At 46.5% G+C, this 27654-nt stretch overlaps 1 protein-coding gene across 2 annotated transcripts in view; it reads right to left on the bottom strand.

Annotated features, from left to right (window-relative positions):
* KANK4 (KN motif and ankyrin repeat domains 4) overlaps nucleotides 1–27654 on the bottom strand; it is a 189221-nt gene that overhangs the window by 69100 nt on the left and 92467 nt on the right. For both annotated transcript variants that reach the window (XM_040360800.1, XM_040360799.1), the window contains exon 2: nucleotides 27460–27537. In XM_040360800.1, the coding sequence (XP_040216734.1) occupies nucleotides 27460–27475 (16 nt within the window). In that variant the 5' untranslated portion in view covers nucleotides 27476–27537. The remainder of the gene's footprint in view (nucleotides 1–27459; nucleotides 27538–27654) is intronic.

Genomic DNA, 27654 nt, shown 5'->3' with positions numbered 1-27654 from the left:
ATTCATTTTATTTGCCGGCAATTTTTAATTTTTTTTACATTGAGCTGACAGCTGAAGACTCGTCGGTTGTTAAGGATGTGGCAGCCGGCTTCCCGGGCCCCTCCTTAGCAACCAGCTATATACAGTGTTTTAAACATTCTTAGCTAGATTCAGGTCTTTGAGGCGGCGTAGCGTATCGTATTTACGCTACGCCGCCGTAAGTCAGAGAGGCAAGTGCTGTATTCACAAAGCACTTGCCTCCTAAGTTACGGTGGCGTAGCGTAAATGGGCCGGCGTAAGCGCGCCTAATTCAAATGAGGATGAGGGGGCGTGTTTTATGTAAATGTTATGTGACCTGACGTGATTGACGTTTTTTTTTGCGCCGTCCGTGTACATATCCCAGTGTGCATTGCTCCAAAGTATGCCGCAAGGACGTATTGGTTTCGACGTGAACGTAAATTACGTCCAGCCCCATTCACGAGTTACGCAAACAACGTAAAATGTTCAAATTTCGACGTGGGAACGACGGCCATACTTAACATTGACTAGGCCAGCTATTTGTTCGACTAACTTTATGCCGGAAAAAGCCATACGTAAACGACGTAAAAAAAATGCGCCGGGCGCACGTACGTTCGTGAATCTGCGTATCTAGTCATTTACATATTCTACGCCGAACTCAACGGAAGCGCCACCTAGCGGCCAGCGGAAAAATTGCACCCTAAGATACGACGGCGTAGGAGACTTACGCCGCTCGTATCTTAGCCTAATTTAAGCATATCTGGTTTCCAGAATACGCTTAAATTTACGCCGGCGTAGATTCAGAGTTACGACGGCGTATCTACTGATACGCCGGCGTAACCCTACCTGAATCCAGCTATCTAAGCACAGAAGTTACAAGTAATTTCTATTTCTACAAGTTATACTTTAATAAAGAAAACATTTTAACAATACGTGTTGGCTCATTTTCTGAGTCTTTTGAGAGCAGTTAAAGGGGTGTTCCAGGCTTTTTTTATGTTTATTAAAAGTCAGCAGCTACAAAAAGTGTAGCTGCTGGCTTTAAAATAAACATACACTTACCTGTTCCACGGTCCAGCGACGTGCCGCTGGGAGCTTCGTTGCCCACTGCAACTGTGGGCACCCGGCCGTGACAGCTTTCGGCTTCACGGCCGGGCACTCACTGCGCATGCGCGAACGGCGTAGCGCCCCCTGATAGGACAGGCGATCGCCTGGGACCTGTCACGTGTCCCAGGTGATCGCCTACAGGGAGGGGCCGCTAAAAGGCGATATGACGTATCGCCTTAGTGGTCCCTGGGCGGAAGGAGGAAGTGGGACAGGAAGTCCCACTCCTCCTGAAGCCCCCCCCCCCCAAGAAAATGACATGCCAAATGTGACATGTAAGAGGGCGAGGAGTGGATTAAGCGGAAGTTCCACTTTTGGGTGGAACTTCGCTTTAAGTGGGATTTAAGTGACATAAGCAATTTCTTTAACAAACTTTTAGAAATCAAAGCAGTGTGGGCCAGGAAATGCTTTACTGCAGAGGAATTAGATAAATAGATTTAATAAGCGGCTGAAGAACAGAATGCACATAATTCAGCTCTTTCACATTATTGCCGTAACCATTGACTAGCTGATTGGCTGACACTAATTTCACTTCGTTAGCATCCCTTGAGAGCCGGTTCTTAAAGGAAATTTCTTTCTAAGAAAAAAAAAAAAGTGTTTCAACACTTTTCTAATTAAAGTAATACGTTTCCGCTGAGCCTTTCACAGCTTGGACTGCAGTTAAAACATCCAGTCCATTGTATTAAAATACATTTTATCCAGAGCTGTGATCCGAGTTCCTGAATTTGTACAGCTTTATTTATTTTTTTCTTTGCTATAGAAGTAGAAAACTGCAGATTACTCAGGAAGCAAAAGTGATTTATCCACCGACTGCTGGTCCGAGGCGGGTTTCGGAGATATTAGTATATGCTCTGAGATACCAACTCTGACTGGCCATTTGTGATTGCCTGAAAGTTTTTGATTTAGATACGGAAATTTTTGCTTGTGATTGCCCATTTTTTCTAGTATAATGGCACCTACTCTCCTTGTTCTGACAGTGGTCATTATATGACAGTACCATGCCGACTAGTTGCTTGTGCCCCTGCATTATTCTGTGTCTATACAGGGCCGGTGCTACAACTAGGCAAACTAGGCAGCCGCCTAGGGCGCACTGCTGCCTAGGGTGCCTGGCCACTGGTGTTCCTACTCTTTAATCTCTCTGCAGCAAGCAACCAAGTCTCAGCATCAGCAGGCAGCCACAGCTCCGTTCACACATAGGCCCAGATTCACGTCCAGCGGCGTATCTCTGCGGCGGCGTAACGTATCCGATTTATGTTACGCCGCCGCAGCTTAGACGGGCAAGTGCTGTATTCTCAAAGCACTTGCTCCGTAAGTTGCGGCGGCGTAGCGTAAATTGGCCGGCGTAAGCCCACCTAATTCAAATTTGTATCAGGGGGGCGTGTTTTATGTAAAACTACTGTGACCCGACGTGATTGACGTTTTTGCGGAACGGCGCATGCGCCGTCCGTGGAATTTCCCAGTGTGCATTGCTCCAAAGTACGCCGCAAGGATGTCATTGGTTTTGACGTTAACGTAAATGACGTCCAGCCCCATTCACGGACGACTTACGCAAACGACGTAACTTTTTAAAATTTCGACGCGGGAACGACGGCCATACTTAACATTGGCTGCGCCTTATATAGCAGGGGCAACTTTACGCCAGGAAAAGCCTAACGTAAACGTCGTAACTTTACTGAGTCGGCCGCGCGTACGTTCGGGAATTCGCGTATCTAGCTAATTTGCATACTCGACGTGGAATTCGACGGAAGCGCCACCTAGCGGTCAAAAAAAAATGCAGTTAAGATCCGACGGCGTAAGAGACTTACGCTGGTCGGATCTAATGGATATCTATGCGTAACTGATTCTAAGAATCAGGCGCATAGATACGACGGGTCGGATTCAGACTTATGACGGCGTACATAGCGCTACACCGTCGTAAGTCCTTTGAGAATCCGGGCCATAGTGTCAGAGGTGCAGCAGTGGCAGAGGACTGTGTCCTGACTCCCGAATGAATGGAAGCAAGCAAACATTCATTGATGGGCACTGGTAGGCTACATTGATGGGCACTGGTAGGCTGCATTGATGGGGGCTGGTAGGCTCCAGTTAATGGGGGCTGGTAGGCTCCAGTTAATGGGGGCTGGTAGGCTCCAGTTAATGGGGGCTGGTAGGCTCCAATAAATAGGGGCTGGTAGGCTCCAAGTAATGGGGGCTGGTAGGCTACAATTAATAGGGGCTGGTAGGCGCCAATTAATGGGGGCTGGTAGGCTCTAATTAATGGGGGCTGGTAGGCTTCAATAAATGGGGGCTGGTAGGCTCCAATTAATGGGGGCTGGTAGGCTCCAATTAATGGGGGCTGGTAGGCTCCAATTAATGGGGGCTGGTAGGCACAAATTAATGGGGGCTGGTAGGCACCAATTATTGGGGGCTGGTAGGCGCCAATTAATGTGGGGTGGCAGGCTGCATTTGATGGGCGCTGGCAGGCTGCATTTGAAGGGCGCTGGCAGGCTGCATTTGATGGGCGCTGGCAGGCTGCATTTGATGGGCGCTGGTGAGGTTGAATTGATAGGCGCTGGTGAGGCTGCATTCGACGGGCGCTTAATTGAAAAGGTGGGGTGTACATGGGCAAGGCAAAGGGGATTGAGTCAGGGGTGGAGCCAAAGGGGGCAGCAAAATGAGGTTTAGCCTAGGGTGTTGAAAATCCTTGGACCAGCACTGTGTCTATAGTGGAGGCTATGTTGGCCCATAAATCGGACATATGTTGTCTATGTCCAGCACATGTGAATTTGGAAGTCATTTTGCTATTCCCGTAGACTGGTCCCCATATATCCCCTGTGATCGAACAAGAGCCTCCTCTCCATATATTTTTGTGGAATTGCCTGTTGACTTTCACGACGGAAAAAGTCAGATGGGGCATACACACGGTCGGAATATCCGATGAAAAAATTCCGTCAGGTATTAGTGTCACCCAATCTATCACTTGAGATTTATCCATTGTTTCAATCTGCTCTGTGATGCTGGGCGATGCTGTACTCAAGCAAAATTGGCGTCCTTTTTTTCCCACAAATAGAGCTTTCTTTTGGTGGTATTTGATCACCTCTGCGGTTTTTATTATTTGCGCTATAAACAAAAATAGAGCGACAATTTTGTAAAAAAAGCAATATTTTTTGCTATAATAAATATATATGTAAAAAAAATATTCTTCCTCAGTTTAGGCCGATACGTATTCTTCTACATATTTTTGGTAAAAAAATCGCAATAATCGTATTTTGATTGGTTTGCGCAAAAGTTATAGCGCCTACAAAATAGGGGATAGATTTATAGCATTTTTATATTATTTAATTATTTTACTAGTAATGGCGGCGATCAGCGATTTTTATCAGGACTGCGACATTATGGCGGACACATCGGACACTTTTGACACTATTTTTGGACCACTGTCATTTATACAGTAATCAGTGCTATAAACAACCACTGATTACTGTATAAATGACACTGACAGGGAAGGGGTTAAACACTAGGGGGTGACCAAGGGGTTAAGTGTGTCCTAGGTAGTGATTCTAACTGTGGGGGGGGGGGTGGGCTACTACCACTGACATGAGAGGCATCTATCAGGGGCGGACTGACACCTCATGGGGCCCCCGGGCAATATGAGATTTTGGGGCCCCCAGGCAATAGATTATGGGGCAACACAGTATACACACACACACACACACACACACACACACACACACATACAGTATACACACACAAACACAAAGTATACACACACACAGACACAAAGTATACACACACACAGTATACACATACACATGTCCCGCGATTCACGTTAAATCCCACGGAACCCCCCCCCCCGCTCATCAACTCTGATCTGCGCCCCCCCGTGCAACAACTTAGATCTGCGGCCCCCCCACAACTTTAATCTGTGTACCCCCCCCGCTCAACAACTCAGATCCACGGAATCCCCCCCCCCGCTCAACAACTCAGATCCACGGAATCCCCCCCCCCGCTCAACAACTCAGATCCACGGAATCCCCCCCCCCCCCGCTCAACAACTTCGCTCCGCGGACCCCCCCCGCTCAACAACTCAGATCCACGGAATCCCCCCCCCCGCTCAACAACTTCGCTCCGCGGACCCCCCCCACTCAACAACTTCGCTCCGCGGACCCCCCCCTATGCTGTCATGTCACTAGGCAAAAAAGGGAAATGCCTGGTTTACAAAGGCATCTCCCCGTTCTGCTTCTCCGTTTCACGATCGCGGTCCGCCGGCGAACTTCGAGTTTGCGGGACCCGGGGGCACGCACCCCGCGGGGTGCGTGCACCCGCACGGCGGCAAATTCAAAGGGACGTACAGGTACGCCCATTTGCCTGTACGAGCCCTTCTGCCGACGTATATGTGTGTGCGGCGGTCGGCAAGCGGTTAAAGTAACGCAAAAAGTGGACTGGTCATGAAAAATGTTTCCCGGAGGTCAAGCGGTTAAAAAAGTTGTGTTTTAGTTTTACTGCTTCTTTGGGACACACCCATGATTTATTATGCTGGCCAGAAAGACCACAAATAAACTGCTGTGCATCTGATAAATAATATTTTCAAAATGTCAATGTTCCCCATGGGAGGTTTAAAGGAGGACTGAAGAAATGGTCTTATATCTCATTGCCTGAAATATTTATGATAATGCATTTGAATATTGCCATTTAGAAGTCTATGTACAAGTTATGCATAAACGGTTTTATTATGTAGGATATTGTTGTGGATCTGCCCAACGACCTTCATGTTTTATTGATGTCACAAATCAAAATCATTAAAGTGGGCCTAAACCAAATCACAAAAAAATCTCATATAAAAGTTTTATCATGTTAAAGCGGAGTTCCACTCAAAAAGCGAACTTAACACTTTTCGGAAAACTCAAATTTACCACCTTTCAGGGGGGAGCAGGGAGCAGATACCTGTGTAATACAGGTACTTTGCTCCCACTTCCGGGCATAGATAGCCGAGCCACCCACGGGTATCTACGCCACTTACGGTGCCGCCTCCTCCGTCCCCCCTGCTGTCTTCTGGGAGACACACAGGTCCCAAAAGACAGCAAGGACTAGTGAGATCATGCAGCGCGAGTTGCGAATGCGCAGTAGGGAACCAGGATGTGAAGCCGCAAGGCTAAAAGTCAGCAGTTGCAGTATTCGCAAAGCGGCACTGTTTTGGGTCAATAGACTTCAACGTAGTGCGTTTTGGCGCGATTTGAAGGACCGTTTTCATCGGTCAAAACCGATCGTGTGTGGGCCCCATAGGTTGTTTAACCATAGGTTAAAAAAAAGCTGACTTGCTTTAAAATTAACCTATGGATTCCTAACCGATAGGTCAAAACCGATCGTTAGTAGGCACGTCCATCGGTTAAAAATCCACGCATGCTCAGAATCAATTCGACGGAAGCTTGGAAGCATTGAACTTTGTTTTTTTCAGCACGTCGTTGTGTTTTACGTCACCGCGTTCTGACACGATCGGTTATTTAACCTATGGTGTGTAGCCGTGACGGACCATCAGTCAGCTTCATCGGTTAACCTAAGACAACGGTCCTTCAGACCGTTGTCCTCTGGTTAACCTATCATGTGTACGAGGCTTTACGGACACGGCTAGGGAACGAGAATGCACAAGTGCCCCCATGTCAAGCAGCTTGCTGTGGGGGCACTTGGTGGAGGGGAGGAGCCAGGAGCTGCTCTGTGCAAAACCATTACACAGAGTAGGCAAGTATAATGTGTTTGTTATTTAAATAGCATAAATAACAAAAAATACACACAAAGCGTTACAATCACTTTAAGCTAAAACACTGCAGGGTACTGTAAATAAGCGAGGCTCAGGAGAAGGCCAAGTTACGGGCAAAGGAAGAAGTTGGAAGTTAAACTGAAACTAGAAAAAGGTTTTTTATCAGAGTTATCCCAATATTATATAACAAAACATAAAATAATAAACTAAAAAGGCATAACACACCCTAGGATCTCAATGCATGCCAATCGAATGGTCAGAGAAAAACACTGTGGTCATTCTAATCTTCCAAGATTTTCAGTGACATAATTTTTTCCGGGAACACAGGAAATAGCCAAAGGATGAAATATACAGAACAAAAAGAAAAAGAATGTCATTTTCTATTACTGATTATTAACTTTAAAATAGCTCAGCGAGCAAAATAAATGACCTTATGCTTGTGAAAACATTTACAGCCACGGCAACCAAAAAACTGTTTCCTATTCAGGGTAAAAAGACCAATTGGAAAAACATATCTGTTGCTTTAGCACAGGGGTCGGCAACCCGCGGCTCCGGAGCCGCATGCGGCTCTTTTAAACCTTTGCCGCGGCTCCGGGACACCTTTTGCGGCCAGCGGAGGACTTTACACAGCGATCCCGGAGTTAACAGTTCGGGCGCGCTGTGACAAATGTCCCGCCCTCCTCCTCCTAGCAGACTAGCTTGTGTGATAGAGCCAGTGTGCTGTCTGTCACACAAGCTGGTCTAGAGGAGGAGGGCGGGACATTTGTCAGCGCGCCAGTGTGGGGGAGCATCGTGACACAGCACAGTGTTAACAGTAAGGCTGTGAGGGGCTTACAATGAGGGGGCTGCCTTGCGATGGTGACGGGAGCTAATTATTTTTAATGATGATGATGGTGGGAGGGGGGGGGGGGGGCTGGCTTGCTATGGTGAGTGGAGCTGATGATTTTTTAATGATGAATCATCATTAAGAAATCATCAGCTCCCCTCACCATCGCAAGCCAGCCCCCCCCCCCCCACCATCATCATCATTAAAAAATCATCAGCTCCCCTCACCATCGCAAGCCAGCCCCCCCCCCCATGGGGGGGGGGGGCTGACCTGCGATGGTGAGGGGAGCTGATGATTTTTTTATGATGATGATAATGGTGGGGGCTGGCATGATTTTTTAATGATGATGGTGGGGGCTGGCATGATTTTTTAATGATGATGATGGGGGCTGGCATGATTTTTTTTATGATGATGGTGGGGGCTGGCATGAGTTTTTAATGATGATGGTGGGGGCTGGCATGATTTTTTTATGATGATGGTGGGGGCTGGCATGATTTTTTTATGATGATGGTGGGGGCTGGCATGATTTTTTTATGATGGTGGGGGCTGGCATGATTTTTTTATGATGGTGGGGACTGGCATGATTTTTTAATGATGATGATGATGGTGGCGGCTGGCTTGCGATGGTGAGGGGAGCTGATGATTTTTTTATGATGATGATGGTGTCGGCTGGCTTGCGATGGTGAGGGGGCTGATGATTTTGTAATGATGATGGTGGGGGGGGGGCTGATGATGATGATGGTGAGGGGGGATGATGATTTTGTAATGATGATGGTGGGGGGGGGCTGATGATGGTGAGGGGGGGGGCTGATGGTGATGTAATTAATGATGGTGGGGCTGATGATTTTGTAATGATGATGGTGGGGGGCTGATGATGGTGAGGGGGGGATGATGATTTTGTAATGATGATGGTGAGGGGGGCTGATGATTTTGTAATGATGATGGTGAGGGGGGCTGATGATTTTGTAATGATGATGGTGAGGGGGGCTGATGATTTTGTAATGATGATGGTGAGGGGGGCTGATGATTTTGTAATGATGATGGTGAGGGGGGCTGATGATTTTGTAATGATGATGATGATTGCATTTGCTGGGCATGTGGAGGTGGAATCTTATCCGATATTGGGCATGTGGAGGTGGAATCTTATCCGATATTGGGCATGTGGAGGTGGAATCTTATCCGATATTGGGCATGTGGAGGTGGAATCTTATCCGATATTGGGCATGTGGAGGTGGAATCTTGACAATATCAGATAAGATTCCACCTCCACATGCCCAGCAAATGCAATACTGTAAAATATCAATTAGCAGTGTTATATTTGTTTTAAATGTCGCAATGGTTTTGCGGCTCCCAGTTTTTTTTTTCATTCGGAAACGGGTCCAAGTGGCTCTTTATGTCTTAAAGGTTGCAGACCCCTGCTTTAGCAGGATCGTAGTAATATTTCCACTTGAGACACCAAATTTTAAGATGCTGTATTTGGTTCAAACATTATGGCTACTGTAAAGTGAGATGAACAAAAATGGCAACCGCTGCGATAAATTTCTTACTAGCTTTTTAACCACTTTCATACCGGGCCAATTCTGGCACTCCTCTCCTACCTGTAAAAATCATAATCTTTTTGCTAGAAAATTACGCAGAACCCCCATACATTATATATGTTTTTTTTTTAGAAGACACCCTAGGGAATAAAATGGCGGTCATTGCAACTTTTTATCTCGCACAGTATTTGCGCAATCATTTTTCCAACGCCTTTTTTTTTTTATAAAATAAAACAGTAAAGTTAGCCCAATTTTTTTGTATAATGTGAAAGATGATGTTATGCCGAGTAAATAGATACCCAACATGTATTGTTGCGTGCACTCTAACCCCAACGGCGATACCTCACATGTGTGGTTTGAACGGTGTTTACATGTGTGGGCGGGACTTACGTGTGTGTGTTCGCTTCTGAGCGTGACATACCGGGGACAGGGGCATTAAAAAAAATATATATTTTTTTTTTACTTTATTTTTACACTTTCTTTACATTTTTGTAAACATCCCTTGTAATAGGAATCTATCGTGACAGGTCCTCTTTATGGAGAGATGCGGGGTCAATACCCCACATCTCTCCTCCAGGCTGGAAACCATGAGAAAACTCACAGGGCCAGATCCTCAAAAGAGATACGCAGGCGGATCTGCTGTTACGCCGTCGTATCCCTGTTTCTATCTTTGGAACTGATCCACAGAATCAGTTTCCAAGAGATAGACAGAAGATCCGGCAGGTGTAATAGTTTTACACTGCCGAAAACTTAAGATGCAGTACCGCGACCGCCGCTGGGGGCATTCATCGTCGAAATTACGCGTCGGGTATGCTAATGAGGAGTTACGTCGATCCTCAAAGCTTTTTCGCGTTCGCTACGTCGCCGCTACGTTAGTTTCCCGTTGCTTAGTTACACTTTTGTAAACCAGCCCTACTTTTACACAGCAGGCGTACTGCTGTGTAAAGTATGGCCGTCCTTCCCGCGTCGAATTTTGAAATTTTACGTCGATTGCGTAAGCCGTACGGGAATACGGAAATACGCTACGCGCCGATCAAAAAATGACGTCACGTCGCGCAAAGCACGTCGGGAAATTTGCGTCACAAGCATGCGCAGTACGTCCGGCGCGGGAGCGCGCCTAATTTAAATGGAACTCGCCCCATTAGATTAGGAACGCCTTGCGCCGGACGGATTTGAGTTACACCGCCGCAAATTTCCAGGTAAGTGTGTTGTGGATCGATACCTAACTTAGGAAATTTGCGGCAGTGTAACTTAAATCTGTTAAGTTACGTTGCGCTGCGGGGCTGTGGATCTGGCCCACAGATCTCATGCTAAAGGACACGAACACCGGACACCGCTCGCCGCCTGCCGCAGTCACCTGCTGCCCACCCGGGACAATGTAAGTGCCGGGCAGATGACCGGGGGTACAGTGGCAACATTTGGGGTACAGTGGCTGCATTTGATTTTTTTTTTCCTACATTTTTCAGTTTGTTTGCGCCCCCCCAAAAAAATTTGAGCACCAGCCGCCACTGGGTCTAACCCTTCCGCACTCTACTCTATATAGATGTGGTTTTGTTTTTATGTGGTCCCAGTGGAGAGATTTCCCATCACTTTCTGTCCCGACAGTAAGGCCCCTTTCACACAGGGCGGATCAGTAATGATCCGCCCCGTGAACCTCCGCTTGCTCAGCAGGGATCGCTCCGTTGATCCCCGCGGATGACACTGTGCAGGGACCGCCCTGTCTTTTCTCCGCTCTCCACTATGGGGGGATCGGATGAACACGGACCGTCTGTCCGTGTTCACCCGATCCGATCCGCCAGACAGATGGAAAAGTAGGTTTTTCCTCCGTCACACTTTGGCGTATCGGATCGGGTCGGATGTCAGCGGGCATGTCACCGCTGACATCCGCGGCTCCATAGAGGATCACGAAGCGCCCGTTCAGGTCCCCCTAAAAAAATGTCAGGTGGACCTGAACGGGCCGCTCGTGGGAAAGAGCCCTAAGGCCCCGTACACACGAGAGGATTATCCGCTTGAAACGGTCCTCCGGACCGTTCCCGCGGATAAATCCTCTGGCGGATTTTGATCTGATGGTTGTACTAACCATCAGATCGAAATCCGCGCGGAATCCATCCGCGGTGACGTGTCGCGCCGTCGCGGCGATGATGACGCGGCGACGTTGGAAGATAAAGACTTCCACGCATGCGTCGAATCATTACGACGCATGCGAGGGAGAGGAGCGGACGGATTGATCCGGTGAGTCTGTACAGACCACCGGATCAATCCGCTGGACAGGATTCCAGCGGATAGATTTCTTAGCATGCTAAGAAATTTTTATCCGCTGGAAATCCATCGGCCGGAAATATATCCGCGGAAAAATATCCGCTCGGACGTACACACCACCGGATCTATCCGCTGGAACTGATCTGCGGATAAATCCCAGCGGATAGATCCGGTGGTGTGTACGAGGCCTCAGAGGATGTCTCCCTAGTAGAGGCCCAAACACTTCCCCACTCAACAAAATAATAATTATTATTATTATTATACAGGATTTATATAGCGCCAACAGTTTGCTTAGCGCTTTACAACACAATTAAACAAATCTGCCTGAAGTCGGGTTTTAGGATTAACTTTGAGGGATCAGTTTAGCCATTAAAGGTTTAGGTAGAAATAATATGTAAGCCCAACTCCAAACAATTTTTTTTTAAATTGGACACAAGGCACGGTAAAAATTCAAAAAGCAGCTCATGCTGCAATACTCAGTTTCGATTTGCAGTACTATTCTGACACAACCTTCCATACTGAATGATGCCTTTTGTACCTGGAAGATAGAGTGCACTATGAATATGTCCCGGCCCTAGATCTAGAAATCGAGGATCTATATAAAGATAATAGCCTCGTCATTGCAGATGAAATCTTCCCTACCAAAGAACTTGCTTTGAATAAGGATTTGGAGGCTTATGTATCCACCTTATTAAAAAACAAAGACAAGAAATTCATCCGTGATAAGTTGGCTTTTGATAATGGCCAAGCCTATAACTGGGCAGCGACCAACAAAGGCCGTAAACGACCAAGCATCGTCAACAAAAATAAAAATAGAAATACCAACTCTAATCAGTCCAATCCACGTGATTCTACCACCGATTGTACGGATTCTGATTCATCTATGCCTTCCACTCCGGCCATCCAGATGGCAGGTGTAACTACAGGCCCCAAGATTCATGGGATGTTCCAATCCAAAGCTGGTAGGGGTTCAGCCTCCACCAATGCTTCCAAACGGGGGGCGTTTCCCAAAAGTCAGATGAATACACGTGCTACACTAGCTAAAAATGCACTTATGGATCATCATACCGAAGCCTGTTTGAATCCCATTGACCCTGTTGCCCCATTGGGAGCCTCTACATCATTGATGAATGATATAGGCTCTGGTATTTTACAGGGGGATTTCTGTCCGACACAAACTTTCAGCCAGCCAGTTCCAGATTCCAGAAGGTGGACCAACAAAAATCCAACAATTCCACCAACACCCAGGACGGTTTCCAAATAATCAATCTTTCGTCTGTTCAACTGTCTAAGGATCAAATTTCAGTTCTTGAACTCGGCCTATCTTTTTGCCCAACTCAAAACATTGACGCATTCGAACTTATTAAAGACATCAACCTCTTCTCTAGAATGCTGATGTTAAAAATTTTATTTGACAAACCTAAACCTGCTATTCACACTACCAACTTTGACAACCCTCTGTGGCAAAACATGTCCATTGCTGATATTAAGGCAGTTGAGGAGTTAATGGAACTCTGGGAAGAAGGCCATATCAATGACGACGACCTATCGGCAGCTGAACTCTTGGAGTCTAACTTTGATCCATCTACATCACCATCCACTGGCCTTAGACCTAATATCATTCCCACTACATCGGTTCAAAGGGAGTATAAACCCAGATCACGAATGTTCCCCACCCTTCAGGGGAACCCTAATGTATGGGCCTTCACCAGTCAAGTGACTAAGGAAATAACAGAAACAAAATGGGTTAACCCATCCCAAACCAATTTGACATCTACCCAGAAAGCGGCTCTTGCCTCTTTACAGCAATGTTCGGAAATTATAATCAAGCCCTCCGACAAGGGCGGAAACCTTGTTGTAATGGATGTCACTCAATATGAATGCATGGTACTTAACATACTTAACAACAAACAATGGTACAGAAAGGTCTCATTAGACCATCTGAACCTCACTACCTCTCTATATCAGAGATTAATAGGTTCCGCCTATCACACTGGACTTATTACTAAAAAAACCTGGGAATTCCTTAATGTCACTTGCCCACGTACCCCAACCATGTATGCCTTGCCCAAAATCCACAAAAATGTATCCCCACCCCCTGGACGCCCCATTGTGTCCGGTAATGGGTCTCTCACTGAAAAAGCCAGTGAGATGGTCGATGACTACCTTAGACCACACGTTGAAGGTCTATCTTCATATCTACAAGACACCAGCGACTTGCTCAGATCCCTCGATGGCATTTCTGTGCCTGAGGGGTCTTGGCTGGTATCGTTGGATGTTGAGGCCCTATACAACTCCATCCCCCATGCCCATGGGGTGGGAGTTGTCGAGGGCTTCTTATCTGGATGCATTGAGGCAAGGCCTCACTACAATCAATTTATTTTGGATCTTTTGAGGTTCATCCTCACCAATAACATTTTTCTCTTTGGTTGCTCCCACTACCTCCAGGTGCAGGGGGTTGCTATGGGGACCAAGTGTGCCCCCTCTTATGCAAACCTGTACCTGGGGGGGTGGGAGCGCAACCTCTTTCATCAAGATGGGATCCAGCACCATTTGGAACATATCCCATTTTGGCGTCGTTTCATAGACGACATTATGTTCATCTGGACTGGACCCCATCTTGATTTGATCACCTCCCTTAATAGCCTTAAGACCAATGATTTCAACCTTAAATTTACTTTTGAAACCAGTCAGACAAGAATTTCTTTTCTTGATGTCCACATTTTTATTCAACCAGACGGCACTATAGGTACTTCTTTATTTAGGAAACCCACGGCAGGGAATGCTTTGCTTCATGCATCCAGCTCCCATCCTGAACCTCTCAAATCCAGCATCCCCTATGGACAATACCTCAGACTTAGGAGGAACTGTAGCTCTGATGAGGACTTCATCCAAGAGGCAAATTCACTACAAAAACGTTTCCGTGATAGAGGCTATAGTAACAAGTGTCTAAAAAGGGCATTTGCCAGAGTAAAGACCAAAACCAGAGGTTCTTTACTTCATGACCCGAAATTACCTAAACCAAACCCGGGTACCAGAATAATTACCCGCTTCTCTGGACATCACCAACAAATAAGGACCATCCTTCAAAGACATTGGTATTTGCTCATGGGTGATGAATTAGTGTCTAAACATCTAGATTCTCACCCTCAAATTACCTTTCGCAGGTCCAGCTCGCTCCGTGATAAGCTGGTCAGGAGTCATCACTCCAGTCGTACATCTATCCCTGCTAGTCTGCTAGGTACACGCCCATGCCACAAGTGTGCATTCTGCAGATATATATATGCATCGGCTACATGTGTACTTCCGAATGGACATAAATACAAACCCTATTTTGCGGCCAACTGCCAATCAATAGGTGTTGTTTACATCATGCAATGCTCCTGTCATGCATTCTATGTCGGTAAGACGAAGAGGCCCTTTTTCCACCGCATCAGGGATCATGTTGCCCTGGTGCGAAAGAAAAAGATGGAAACTCCCATCAGCAGACATATGGGATTGTTCCATAACTTCGACAGCACGTGCATGCATTTTTTTGCACTTGAGTATGTCCCCCCAGGAGATCGAGGAGGGGACTATGATAAGATACTTTTGCAAAAAGAAGCTAAATGGATCCACCAATTAGCGGCTCTCAAGCCACCCGGTTTGAATGAGGGGTTCAGTTTCAAACCCTTCCTCTAAAAACAGATATTGTTTAATCTTGGTTTTGCTTCTTTTATTTTCATTTTCCTGTCCTTTCCCCTATATTGAATGTTGTCTATTGTTAAATCAGTCATTTTCATATCCAATGTATCATTCAATGTCTACATGTATTTACAGAGCAGATTTACCAGCACCTTTTGATCAAGATCAACCCCCCCCCCTTTTTATGTTATGGAGAAATATACTTATACATTGTTTAGTCTTTATTGACATATTTCTTTCCTTAGCTTTCCCAATAACCACAATCATTGTATTGGCTCGTTATTTATCCTCAAACCATGCTTTGGGTCTCTTTCTATATATCTATATATGCTTTTGCCATGCCTGTATTAGTATTTGCCTCCACTGGTCTCCTTTTTTCATTATGCCGCTGTCTTTGTGCTGTATGGGCAACAGGGGCGCACGTTTTAATGTGGGGAAATAGGCCCGGTCCCTGCTATTCATGTGATCCCATATGGGCATTGTCTGTTGGTGCTGTTCACTTTCGCTTGGCTCCACCCATCTGCCTTCGATGGGGACATTTTTGGTTTGGCCCGGCCACCTCCATTCTGGCCTTCTCTCACCATGCCGCGCTCACCCATTAGTGGGTTCACTGTGTTTTCGCCGCCGCTCCCCGTCAGGTGACGACGGACTGACTGCCAGTGACCCACTCTAGTTTGTCATCCGTTTTGCCAGGTCTCCATCCCTGATCTAAGATGGCGCTCACTTTCAGCGCCGTCCTGTGACGTCATCCATCCGTCACGGACGTGCGCGCGTCTGGTATGCTTCGCCGCTGTTGGCGATCCATGACAGGGGATTTCAATTGTCCTTCCCCCCTGTCCTCCCCTCTTGGAGTCCAGCACCTATCACTGCCCATCACTTCAGCCCACCCCCAGCGGCGTCATCAAACGCCGCTGTGGGAGGTATATAAAGAGATCCACATTCATGATCTATTCAATGGCTCTGCCTTGTCAGGGTCACTAGACTGATTGGTCTCTGATCTATCCCTGCTTTTTAGCCAACCTGTCAATAGTGAAGAGGTAAGTGGTGTGCTACTATCTTGAACTGTTCACCACATTAATAATTTTTTCAGCTGTTCCCATTTATTCTAATATATATTACCTATACATATAATATATTTATTTTCTTGCTTTTTACCAGTCTTCAACATTGGGGATTTTGTCCCACTCTTTGACCAATGGTTGTTAACCATTTAGATGCTGGATTTACCCATACGCTGATGCCAGCTTTATTTACTGGACCCTACCAACCTCATTAGGTATATATTATATATTTTTTAGGATATTTTTCCTCTTTACTTCTCGATATATCCTGCAAGTACAGTGTCCTATGCATAGATTTTTTAATCTGTGCATGCATGTATCTGTTTGGAATTTTAGGGATTTACATAATTTACCCATTATATTTACTATTTACTTTCACCTATTCCCTCTCTTTTATACTGCAGCATCTCTTTGACGGCTTGTATATGGAATGGTTCCAGTGGGGCTCTATGCCTACAGGTTTAATTTGGCTTTAACTATGGCTGTGTATGCTTAGTTTTTACTACATGACCTTTGATGATCTGTGATCTCTGCGTGGTAAGTCTGCTCATGATCACCTTGATGTATTATGGTTTTTGTGATCTCTGTATTTATTCATGAATATTTGACATTATTCAATCAATTTTGTTCCTTTTCAATTGTTAATGATTATTTATTGTTTAAATTTGCTTATTGTCTGTTAGTATAATACTATCGACACGCCAATTATCTATACACAATATTGATGATGTTGTTCTCTGCTTATCCCTTGTAGCCTTCCCTGTATATATGCTCCTGATGAAGCTTGTAGCGAAACATGTCGGGCAATTTCTAACAGGTCTGGGCGTTGCTTGGTTTATTCGAGCCGCTACATGATTACAAGGATCAACAATGTCATGTTTCAATTCTGTGAAATTTTGTATTATTTAATAAATTATATTTTTATCTACATTATTATTCTCTGATATATTCTTTAATTGACACCGTTTAAAGTCCCTGGGTTTGTTACCCGATCCCCCCATCCAATCCTTTTCCATATGTCCCGGCCCTGTTATGGGGGTCACACGGCAGTCATGATTCATAGTGCATTAAAGCAGATAGCGGCACTGTTGTTAACACATCAGCACAGCTCTCTGCATCTTCAGAAGATCGCCTTGGGCTGTAAAAGAGAGGCTGAAGAGGCAAGCATAAAAAACACACAACACGCTGTAAATCAGTCCTTCACACACAAACCCAGTTTCTTCTCATTTGTTTCCTCCCCCATCCATATTAAAAATCCCATGCAATTCTATTTTTCAAGTGAACACCTTTATTGGAGGTGCTCGCTCCCACTTGCTCTTTCCCCACCTGTTTACAGCCTCATAGGCTATCACATCACTTATCTCAAGAGGCTTCATGTCAGGAATGTGTGTGGTCTCAATCCAGCATCCTGGTTTTGACTGTGTTGCATTCTCCCTGTTTGTCCACCTGCAAGGTGATTGATGTGGCCAATCTCTGGATGGAGACCAAACTCGAGTTAAGCCAGCCAAGCCTGTGGTCTCATGCTTGCGATATTCTCAACACGTGCTCCAATCTCAAGGTTTGCCCTGTCTGCTAGTTTATATTCCCATGTTGACAACCTCAGATCGGATATCGAATAAGCTTGGAACCCTGCCTGCCTTTTGGCTACGGATTTGACCCTGACTATTCTGAAGCTTGCCTGCCTTGAACATGGACTGTCTTTGAACCACTCGGCCTGTCTGCCAACTGCAAGTACCTGTTTGCGGTGCTTAATTCGTGCCTGCTCCAGCGTGATCGCCGGCCACTATATGATTATGTATAAGACCTGGGGGCAACCTAGTACCGGTAGGCCTACTTGCCTTATAAGAAAGGGGGCTGCTATAGGTGAAGAACACAGGTATTGTGCCTGACCACCTGCGTTAGGGGTAAGCGTTTAACTTCAGGACAGGACTACCCAGCAGGCTGCGATCTTGTGCATGTTCAGTAGTGCTTCAGCAGGGAGCTGGTTGTGAGTGACCAGGAAGTGACAGCTGGCTCCGAAATGCAAGATAGTTGCAGAGAAAGACAGAAACCCTGCAAAGAATCGGGAGCAAGGAAGACAGTGCTGGATCTCATGGGCTGGTAGTTAAATATGTGCTTTCTAACCACTTAAGGACCGAAAGATTTGCCCCCTTAAAAGAGAAGTATGGGTTTTTTCGTTATTCATACTTACCTTGGTGGATGGAGCATCAGGCTGATGCTGCCGCTGTCCCCGGGTGTCTCTGCACTGAGAACCGAGCCACGAGCACCGCCGATGGCTCGGTTCTCACTCCTCCCCGATCAGAGCCATACTAACTGTCAGTCAGCATGGCTTCTGCTCTATTTCTCAGCGCTCATTGGAGCGACGAGCAGTGGAGGGGCAGGGAGAGGCTGTCTCAGCGACGTCGACTGATGGCAGTGACGTCAGCGGAGGGCGGACTTCAGATTGCTCTCCGCTGAAAACGGGGCACAGGAGTGCAAAACAAATTGCACTCCTGTGATCAGAGGAGAAGCCCAGCCCAAAAAGCTCTGGCTGGACTTCTCCTTTAATGACCAGGCCATTTTTTGCGATATGGCACAGCGCCGCTTTGACTGACAATTACGCGGTTGTGCAACATTATACTCAAACAAAATTGATGTCCTATCTTTCCAACAAATAGAGTTTTTTTGTTTATTTTTTACGCTATAAACAAAAAAAGAGCAACAATTTTGAAAAAAAACAATATTTTTTACTTTTTGCTATAATAAATATCCCTCTGATGTGGCCCGCAATCTCCTGCACTGGGTTTGAATACAATAGAATAGAATACTGTTATTAAAGGTAAGTTTATTACTAAAATCACAGGGGTAGATTCAGAAAGATGCGTGCATCTTTCTGCGGGCGTAATGTATCTCCGATACGTTACGCCGCTGTAACTTTGGGCGCAAGTTCTGTATTCAGAAAGAACTTGCGCCCTTAGTTACGGCAGCGTAACGTATGTGTGGCAGCGTAAGCCCGCCTAATTCAAATGGGGATGTTGGGGGCGTGTTTTATTTAAATTTTTCATTTGCCCCCGTGTTTTTGATTTTTTTTTGAACGGCGCATGCGCCGTCCGTAAAATATCCCAGTGTGCATTGCTCCAAATTACGCCGCAAGGACGTATTGGATTCGACGTGAACGTAAATGACGTACAGCCGTATTCGCGAACGACTTACGCAAACAACGTAAAAATTTCAAAACTCGGTGCGGGAATGACGGCCATACTTAACATTAGCTACGCCTCATATAGCAGGGGTAACTATACGCCGAAAAAAGCCTAACGTAAACGACGTAAAAAAATGCGCCGGCGGTACGTACGTTTCTGAATTGGCGTAGCTAGCTCATTTGCATATTCCTCGCGTAACTATACGGAAGCGCCACCTAGCGGCCAGCGTGAATATGCAGCCTAAGATACGACGGTGTAAGACACTTACACCAGTTGGATCTTAGGGAAATCTATGAGTAACTGATTCTCTAAATCAGGCGCATTGATACGACGGCCCGCACTCAGAGATACGACGGCGTATCAGGAGATACGCCGTCGTATCTCCTATCTGAATCCTGCAATGGTTACTGGGCTGCTTTCAAACTGATCCACAGGTGTAGAGAAGTGCACCTGCGGGTTACCTGCACTGAGCCATAGACTTCTATTACCTGCGAGTTTGGAGTGCTGAGAGTAGAGTGGGCTCTATAGAGTAGAGTGGGCTGCCATCCGCCCACTCTGCTCATTTTGGCCCGCAAGCCGGTTACCAAGTCGCTTAAGTGGCCCTTGCTCTTTAAAAGGTTGGGCACCCCTGGTTTAGGTCAATATGTATTCTTCTACATATTCTACATAAAAATAAGCAACAAGTGTATATTGATTGGTGTACGCAAAAGTTATATGGGTTTTTCTTTTCTGCAACATTGCGGCAGACAGATCGGAAACTTTTGACACTTTTTTGGGACCAGTGACATTTATACAGCAATCAGAGCTAAACATAGCCACATAGGGAAGGGGTTAACACTAGAGGACGATCAAGGGGTTAACTGTGTTTCCTGGGAGGTGTTGCTAACTGTATGGGGGCTGGGCTGACTGGAGGAGAAGGAAACAGGTCGCTGTTCCTAATCACTAGGAACAGAGATCTCTCTCTCCTCTCCTGACAGAACGGGGATCTGTTTGTTTACACTGACAGATCCCTGCTCTGCCCATCTCTGGAGCGAGCGTGGGTGGCCAGCGGACATCGAGTCCGCTGGACCTGCTGATTGACACCCCCTGCTCATGAATGGGCCAAAAGTCACCATGTACGCGACTGACGTACAATGATGGTGATTTGTGCATGGGGAATCAACTTGCCACAGTACAACTGCGGAGGGCAGTCCGTAACTAGTTACAATCAGCAACTATAGTACTTGTAGCTGCTGAATTAAAGTAGGGTGACCAGACATCCCCGGTTCCTGGGGACAGTCCCCGGATTGAGGACACTGTCCCCGGACCAAGTCTGTCCCCGGTTTTGTCTGAACAGGGGCTGGGGCATTTTCAAAGACAGTGCAGAATAAAAAAAAAAAAAATCGGAATTCCACACCACCTCTCTGCCGCTCCTACTAGCTTAGGGGGGTGTATTTTTTTCATTATCTGGGCTCCTTTCTGATGATCATGTGCTGGTCGGAGCGGAGGGAATATTTCTTCAGTTTTGGGTGCATGCCCATTCAGCTCCGCTCGCATTTTCTTCTGCCTTGGCTCAAGTCGGACAGTGTGTATGCAAGACTGATGGAAGTCAGCTTCAGAAAAATACCTTCGGATTTTATGCCATCGGAAATTCCGATCGTGTGTACGCGGCATAAGGCACATTTTATGCCTGTCTTTTTCTGCAGACCCAGTCGGAAGCTCTGTTAGTCTTCGAAACATCCAGATGTAAATGGACTTGCAACTGTTTACATCTAATTACCTCTGAGTTTGTCCAGATCTGAAAACTGAAAAAAAATGGAAAATGTCTGTGTCCTTTTTCTTTATTTTTGGACCAAAGAGTGACAGATTTGAGGAAGCCTGATGTAAACAGACACTCATATCCAGCCACCCATAGATCTAACCAGCTTCGTTTTACACAAATGTTGCAAAAGTGCCATTCATTAGGTTCTGCTTTATTCGGCAGGGGATCTTTTCACAGATCCCCTAATGATTGGACTGGGTGGGTGCTTGTGTGAAAAGGGCCTATAGTAATGAACTGCTACCTCGCCTTTACAAAATTAAAGGGGTTGTAAAGGTTTGTTTTTTATTTTCTAAATAGGTTCCTTTAGTGCATTGTTGGTTCACTTACTTTTTTTTCCCACACTGCAAAAAGTACCAATACCTGGTTTATTGATCAGGGTATTACTGTGCTGGATTGGCCAGCAGACTCGTCTGACCGTCACCTAAACCCCATAGAGAATCTGTGGGGCATTGTCAAGAAGATGCAGGACCCGAGACCCAAGAATGCAGAGGAGCTGAAGGGCGCTATCAAAGCAACCTGGGCTTCCATAACTACTCAGCAGTGCCACAGGCTGATCACCTCAATGCCACGCCGTATTGATGCAGCAATTCATGTAAAAGGAACCCCAACCAAGTATTGGCTGTATACTATACTGTACATGGGCATGCTTTTCAGTAAGCCAACATTTCTGTATTCAAAATCGATTTTTTTATTGGTCTTGTGTAATATTCTGAGATACTGAATTTGGGGTTTTCGCTAGCTGTAAGCCACAATCATCAAAATTTAAAGAAACAAATTTATGAAATACAGTGGACGCCCGGATTGCGAGTAACGCGGTTAACAAGCTGTCAGGTCACCTGTGGCCAGTTGACAAGTGCACCCCGTTGGGGTCAGGGATGCACCACAGGGTAGTAAATCCTATGGCCGACTGCTGCGATCAGAGAGGAAGCGTGAGCCCAAGATTCCCCAGGGCGCGGAGTCTAAGACCCAGCTTTGTGTTCACCAGAGCCTCTGGTGGTGAGGACGGCCTTCGCCGCAGCTGGATCCAGGTCGTGACCCCTGGGGTCCCCAAGGTCACACTCCGCAGGGAGAGAGGGGAAGCAGCAACCAGGACAAGTGATAGTGATGGGTAAGCCAAGGTCGGGGCAACTGGCAGACAAGGGTAAACAAGGAACAGGCCAAGGGTCAGGGAAACAGGCAAACAGGAGAAGTCAGAGACGAGCCAAGGTCGGTACACAGGAAGGTAAACATAACACACTGCAGACAGGAACAAGCTACAACCAAAGGTTGAACAGCACTGCAGACCTGTAGTGCAACAGTTAATATAGACTTCCTGGGATGGCCTGGGTGGGGCCATACAGGAAGGAAGGTGATAAAAAGACAGCCAGAAAGAGGGTCAGGCCTCTAATGGACACATGAGACAGGTAAGCTGCCAGACTTTATTGCATAACCATGACACAAGCGTTTCGCAATACGAGCACTGTATTTTAAAAAATCCTTACTCGGTTTGTGAGTGTCGTTTCACAAAACGAGCAGGATTCAAGCCAAAGCGGTGTGCAATACCGCATTTGGCCTGAGGTGGGGGTAGGGGGTAGCCGAGCGGCACCTTTCAGGAAAAGCTTGGAAAATCTCGAAAATACTCCGTTCCTAAGCCTTTCTGAGTTAAGTCGAGGTGTCCTCGGCCTTTTCTTGTGTTTCCAAGGCTCTCCGGCGACCCCACCTCTGGCCACATGCGGTATTGCATGCCATTGAAGTCATTGCGGAAAAAATTATTTTCGTTTCCATTGACTTCAATAGGGAAACTCGCTTTGATATGCGAGTGCTTTGGATTACGAGCGTTCTCCTGGAACGGATTATGCTCATAATCAAAGGTTCCACTGTATTTCACTCTGTGTAACGAATCAATATAAAATACAGGAGTTTCACTTTTTGAATTGAATTACTGGAATAAAAAAACTTTTTGATGATATTCTAATTCCTTGAGACGCACCTATACAGCAGGACAAATCACACAAGCAGTGTAGAATACGTGAATAATATTGCCTATCTCCATTCAATGTGTTGTTGTGCGGAGATGATTAGTAGCTATTTTTAAACTACAAAGGACCAGACAGAAGGTATTCTGTAAGTCACGACCCATACCTCTAAAAATATACTACTGTGAAATCATCATATACGTTAGTATGTAAATGAAAAGAACCACGAGGGAACTATTTATTGTAAACTCTAAACCTAAATAAAGAATGCCAGATTTGTAGGCTTATGCCCCGTACACACGACCGATTTTCCCGTGGGCCTTTTGGGAAAACTGCGATGAGAGCTTTTGGCAGGGGATTCCAACCGCGTGTATGCTCCATCGCAGTTTTTCCGACGGGAAAACTGCCAGAAAAAAAAAAAAAAAAAGAGAGCAGGATCTCTCTTTTCCCCCCCGTCAGGAAAAATCCTAGCGGGAAAACTGTTCGTCTGTATGCTTTTCCGACGGTAAAAAAAGAATTGGACAATTGGAAACAATTTGACACATGCTCGGAAGCATAGAACTTAATTTTGTCGGCTCGTCGTAGTCTTTTACGTCTCTGTGTTCTTGGCAGCCAAAAGTTCACCGGACTTTTGTGTGACTCAGAGAGACTTAAGACGGCGTATCAGTAGATACGCCGTCGTAAGTCCGAATGTGCGCCGTCGTATCTTTGCACGCATTCTTAAACTGAGATACGCCTCACTGTTGCCAAGATATGACCGACGTAAGTCTCCTACGCCGTCGTATCCTGGGTGCATATTTACGCTGGCCGCTAGGGGCGTTTACGTTGATTTACGCGTCTAATATGTAAATGACCAAGATACGCCGATTCACGAACGTGCGTACGCCCGCCGCAGTAAGATACGTCATATTTTTACGTCGTTTGCGTAAGCCGTACGTGAATGGGGCTGGGCGTAGGTTACGTTCACGTCGAAAGCATTGAGCCGACGTCGTTTCGTAGGGAGTATTTGCGACGTGATTCTGAGCGTGCGCGCGCATGCGCCGTACGAACGGCCCTCATTTACATGGGGTCACGGTTAATTTAAATGTAGCCCGCCCACTACATGCCTACTTTGAATTAGGCGGGGTTACGCCGGCCTATTTGCGCTACGCCGACGTAACTTACAGAGCAAGTGCTTTGTGAATATTGGCCTTGCCTCACTACGTTACGTCAGCGTAGTGCAAATGGGATGCGCTACGCCGACCAAAAAATACGCCGCTCTACGTGAATCTAGGCCACTATGTTTATGCAAGGCAGGCTTGAAAGGAATTCCGTCGGGAAAACCATCGTTTTTTTTTTTTCCCGACTGGAAAACCGGTCGTGTGTACGAGGCATTATGGATTTTTTTTTTTCTTTAAGAACCAAGATAGTATTCCTGGTATGTGATGAATGCAACCTTTAAATACGACTGTTTATTTTAATGATAATAAAATGTGGTTTGGTTTATATTTGGGTTCAATTACAAAAACGCACTCCATGGATGCCGCAGTGTAGAAACATTTCGTCTTCCAGGACCACCGACGTGTGCCGTAGCACGTCAGCATCTGCACAACATGAAAGTATCACTTTTAGATGATTTCTTAGACTTTAATCCATGGTATGTAGGAAAAGCATTCCCAGTGTCCATTTGCATCGTCCCAGGAGAGGGGTTTAGCTCAGCAGTGTATAATAAGTGCTTTTAGACTCGTACATGCAGAAGTTTGGGTGCACACATGGGCGTAGATAAGAGGGCAGTATGGGGTGCCTGACCCCCCCCCGTAGATAAGAGTGGAGTATGGGGTGCCTGACCCCTCCCCCCGTAGATAAGAGGGGAGTATGGGGTGCCTGACCCCCCCCCTGTAGATAAGAGGGGAGTATGGGGTGCCTGACCCCCCCCCCCCCCGTAGATAAGAGGGGAGTATGGGGTGCCTGACCCCCCCCCCGTAGATAAGAGGGGAGTATGGGGTGCCTGACCACCCCCCCCCCGTAGATAAGAGGGGAGTATGGGGTGCCTGACCCCCCCCCCCCCCAGAGCAGAGCTGTGTTTGTGGAAAAAAAAGGAGCTTTGCACCATTTCCCCGTCCGGTACGTAATTGTCAATGGACAAGAACAAGGCAAAAACTCCTGTGTCAATCCAGCTGCTGCCGCTGTCATCCTCCCCCTCCTCCCGCCTTCCTCCTCTCTCCAGGCCGCTTTAGATCTCGGCTCGGACAGGGGGCGGGGCACTCCACTGACACCTTGGCTCGGGCAGTCTCTCCCCTTCTACCATTAAGCCCCTCCCCAATATATTTTCCCGGTCACACCCATTTTTTGTGGTGCGCTACAGGTCATTCTCTCCCTGGCTTTTTTTAATGTCATGTGACAGTAACACTAAGATGCAGAGCTGATGGGCAGGGATAGGTGGCACTGATAAGGCGTAGGCTGTGTCAGTAGTTAATTTTTTTTACAATGGCATTAACAGCACATTTGGGATGGAGGTGTCTGGAAAGCATGAACCCCTTTCCCACCCGTGCTATAGCCAAAAGACGCTACAGCTCAGCTCTCCAGTTCTGCAAGGGCGTCCTCCCAGAACCACGCCTCATATACGCCCCCTGGGGCTCGCTCTGACTGCAAATCTGTGCTGCCTATTAGTGGCCATCAGTGCAGCCTCATCAGCGCCGCCCATCAGGGCAGCCTCATCAGCGCCACCCATCAGGGCAGCCTCATCAGCGCCGCCCATCAGGGCAGCCTCATCAGGGCCTCCCATCAGTGAAGCCTCATCAGCACCTCCAATCAGTGAAGCCTCATCAGCGCCTCCAATCAGTGAAGCCTCATCAGCGCCGCCCATCAGGGCAGCCTCATCAGGGCCTCCCATCAGTGAAGCCTCATCAGCGCCTCCAATCAGTGAAGCCTCATCAGCACCTCCAATCAGTGAAGCCTCATTAGTGCTCATCAGTGGCTCATCAGTGAAGCCTCAGTGCACATCAGTGAAGCCTCAGTGCACATCAGTGCAGACTCATTAGCACACATCATTGAAAAAGAAAAATGACTCATTTGCTAAATTTTATAACAGAAACTATGAAAAACATGTTTTTCAAAATGTTCTCTCTTTTTTCATTTGTATAGCAAAATATAAACAAAAACCCCCATTAGTGATTAAATAAATACCACCAAAAGAAAGCTCAGTTTAAAAAAAATATATAAAAATTGCACTCAGGGCATGTGCCTCTGCAGCTAAAGGGGGTAGCAGCTGGGTGGGTGGTAAAAATGCTACCCATCAACCACTGAAATGAACGATCCTTAAAGCGGAGCTCCACCCTAAAGTGGAACTCCCGCCGATCGGAACCCTCCCCCCTCCGGTGTCACATTTGACACCTTTCAGGGAGGGAGGGGGTGCAGATACCTGTCTAAAGACAGGTATTTGCACCCACTTCTGGCCACACAGTCTCGGGCAGACTGCGGGCATGACGTCACCTCTCGTCCCCCCCCCCCCGTTGTGTTCTGGGAACACTGGGCTCCCAGTACACAGCGGGAGCCAATCGGCAGGCGTAGTGCGACTAGCGCATGCGCCGCAAGGAACCGGGCATGCGCTCCGGCTTCACTTCCTGGTTCCCTCACGGAGGATGGCGGGGGGGCAGCAGAGTGATGCGCGATCGCTCGTCCTCTGCTGCGGACGGCGCTGGACTCCAGGACAGGTAAGTGTCCTAATATTAAAAGTCAGCAGCTGCAGTATTTTTGCTGCTGGCTTTTAATATTTTTTTTTCAGCTGACATCCGCTTTAAATCTCAAGAATGGCTGGACAAAAATCCAAATCCTTTGGCAAGTGAACCATCCCTCATATGTACGGCATTTCATTTGTGTATTTTGCTATTATGCCTTGTACACATGAGCGGAATTTCTCACGGAGATTTCTCCAACGAAATTAGATAAGGAACATGTTCTCAATTTTTCCGGTAAATTTTTTTTTCTGAATTTTCAAACAGAATTTCCGTTCGTCTGCAACTCCGACGGACTAAAAACCATGCATGCTCAGAATCAAGTCGACGCATGCTCGGAAGCATTGAACTTCATTTTTCTCGGCTCGTCGTAGTGTTGTACGTCACCGCGTTCTTGACGGTCGGAATTTGGCGTGACCGCGTGTATGCAAAACAGCTTGAGCGGAATTCCGTCTGAAAAAACGTCAGAGTTTATTCCGACGGGAAAACCGGCCGTGTGTACGCGGCATTACTGTAGTTCAGCTTTAACCCCATTTTCATGCAATGAACTACATTTTATATGTACATTTTTGACAACATTCCTTTTATATACAAAAACGAATTTCACGTACCATTTGTCGTCTCCATATTTGAGCTGTATTGCCACAAGATTATTTAAGAATCTTCATCCACGGTAGGTGGTATCAGACCTAGAAGAATTAAAAATAAAATTCAATTAAAATTGTCCGTTCTAAAAGAGTCTTTTTTATGCTCTCCTATTGATTTCTGTGGACAACACAGACATCCTTCCTCCCAGGTCAAGGGTT

The sequence above is a fragment of the Rana temporaria genome, chromosome 7, assembly GCF_905171775.1.
Source record: "Rana temporaria chromosome 7, aRanTem1.1, whole genome shotgun sequence".
Taxonomy (NCBI): domain Eukaryota; kingdom Metazoa; phylum Chordata; class Amphibia; order Anura; family Ranidae; genus Rana; species Rana temporaria.
Note: the sequence above shows the minus strand (reverse complement) of the source record. Positions and strands in the feature narration are given on the sequence as shown.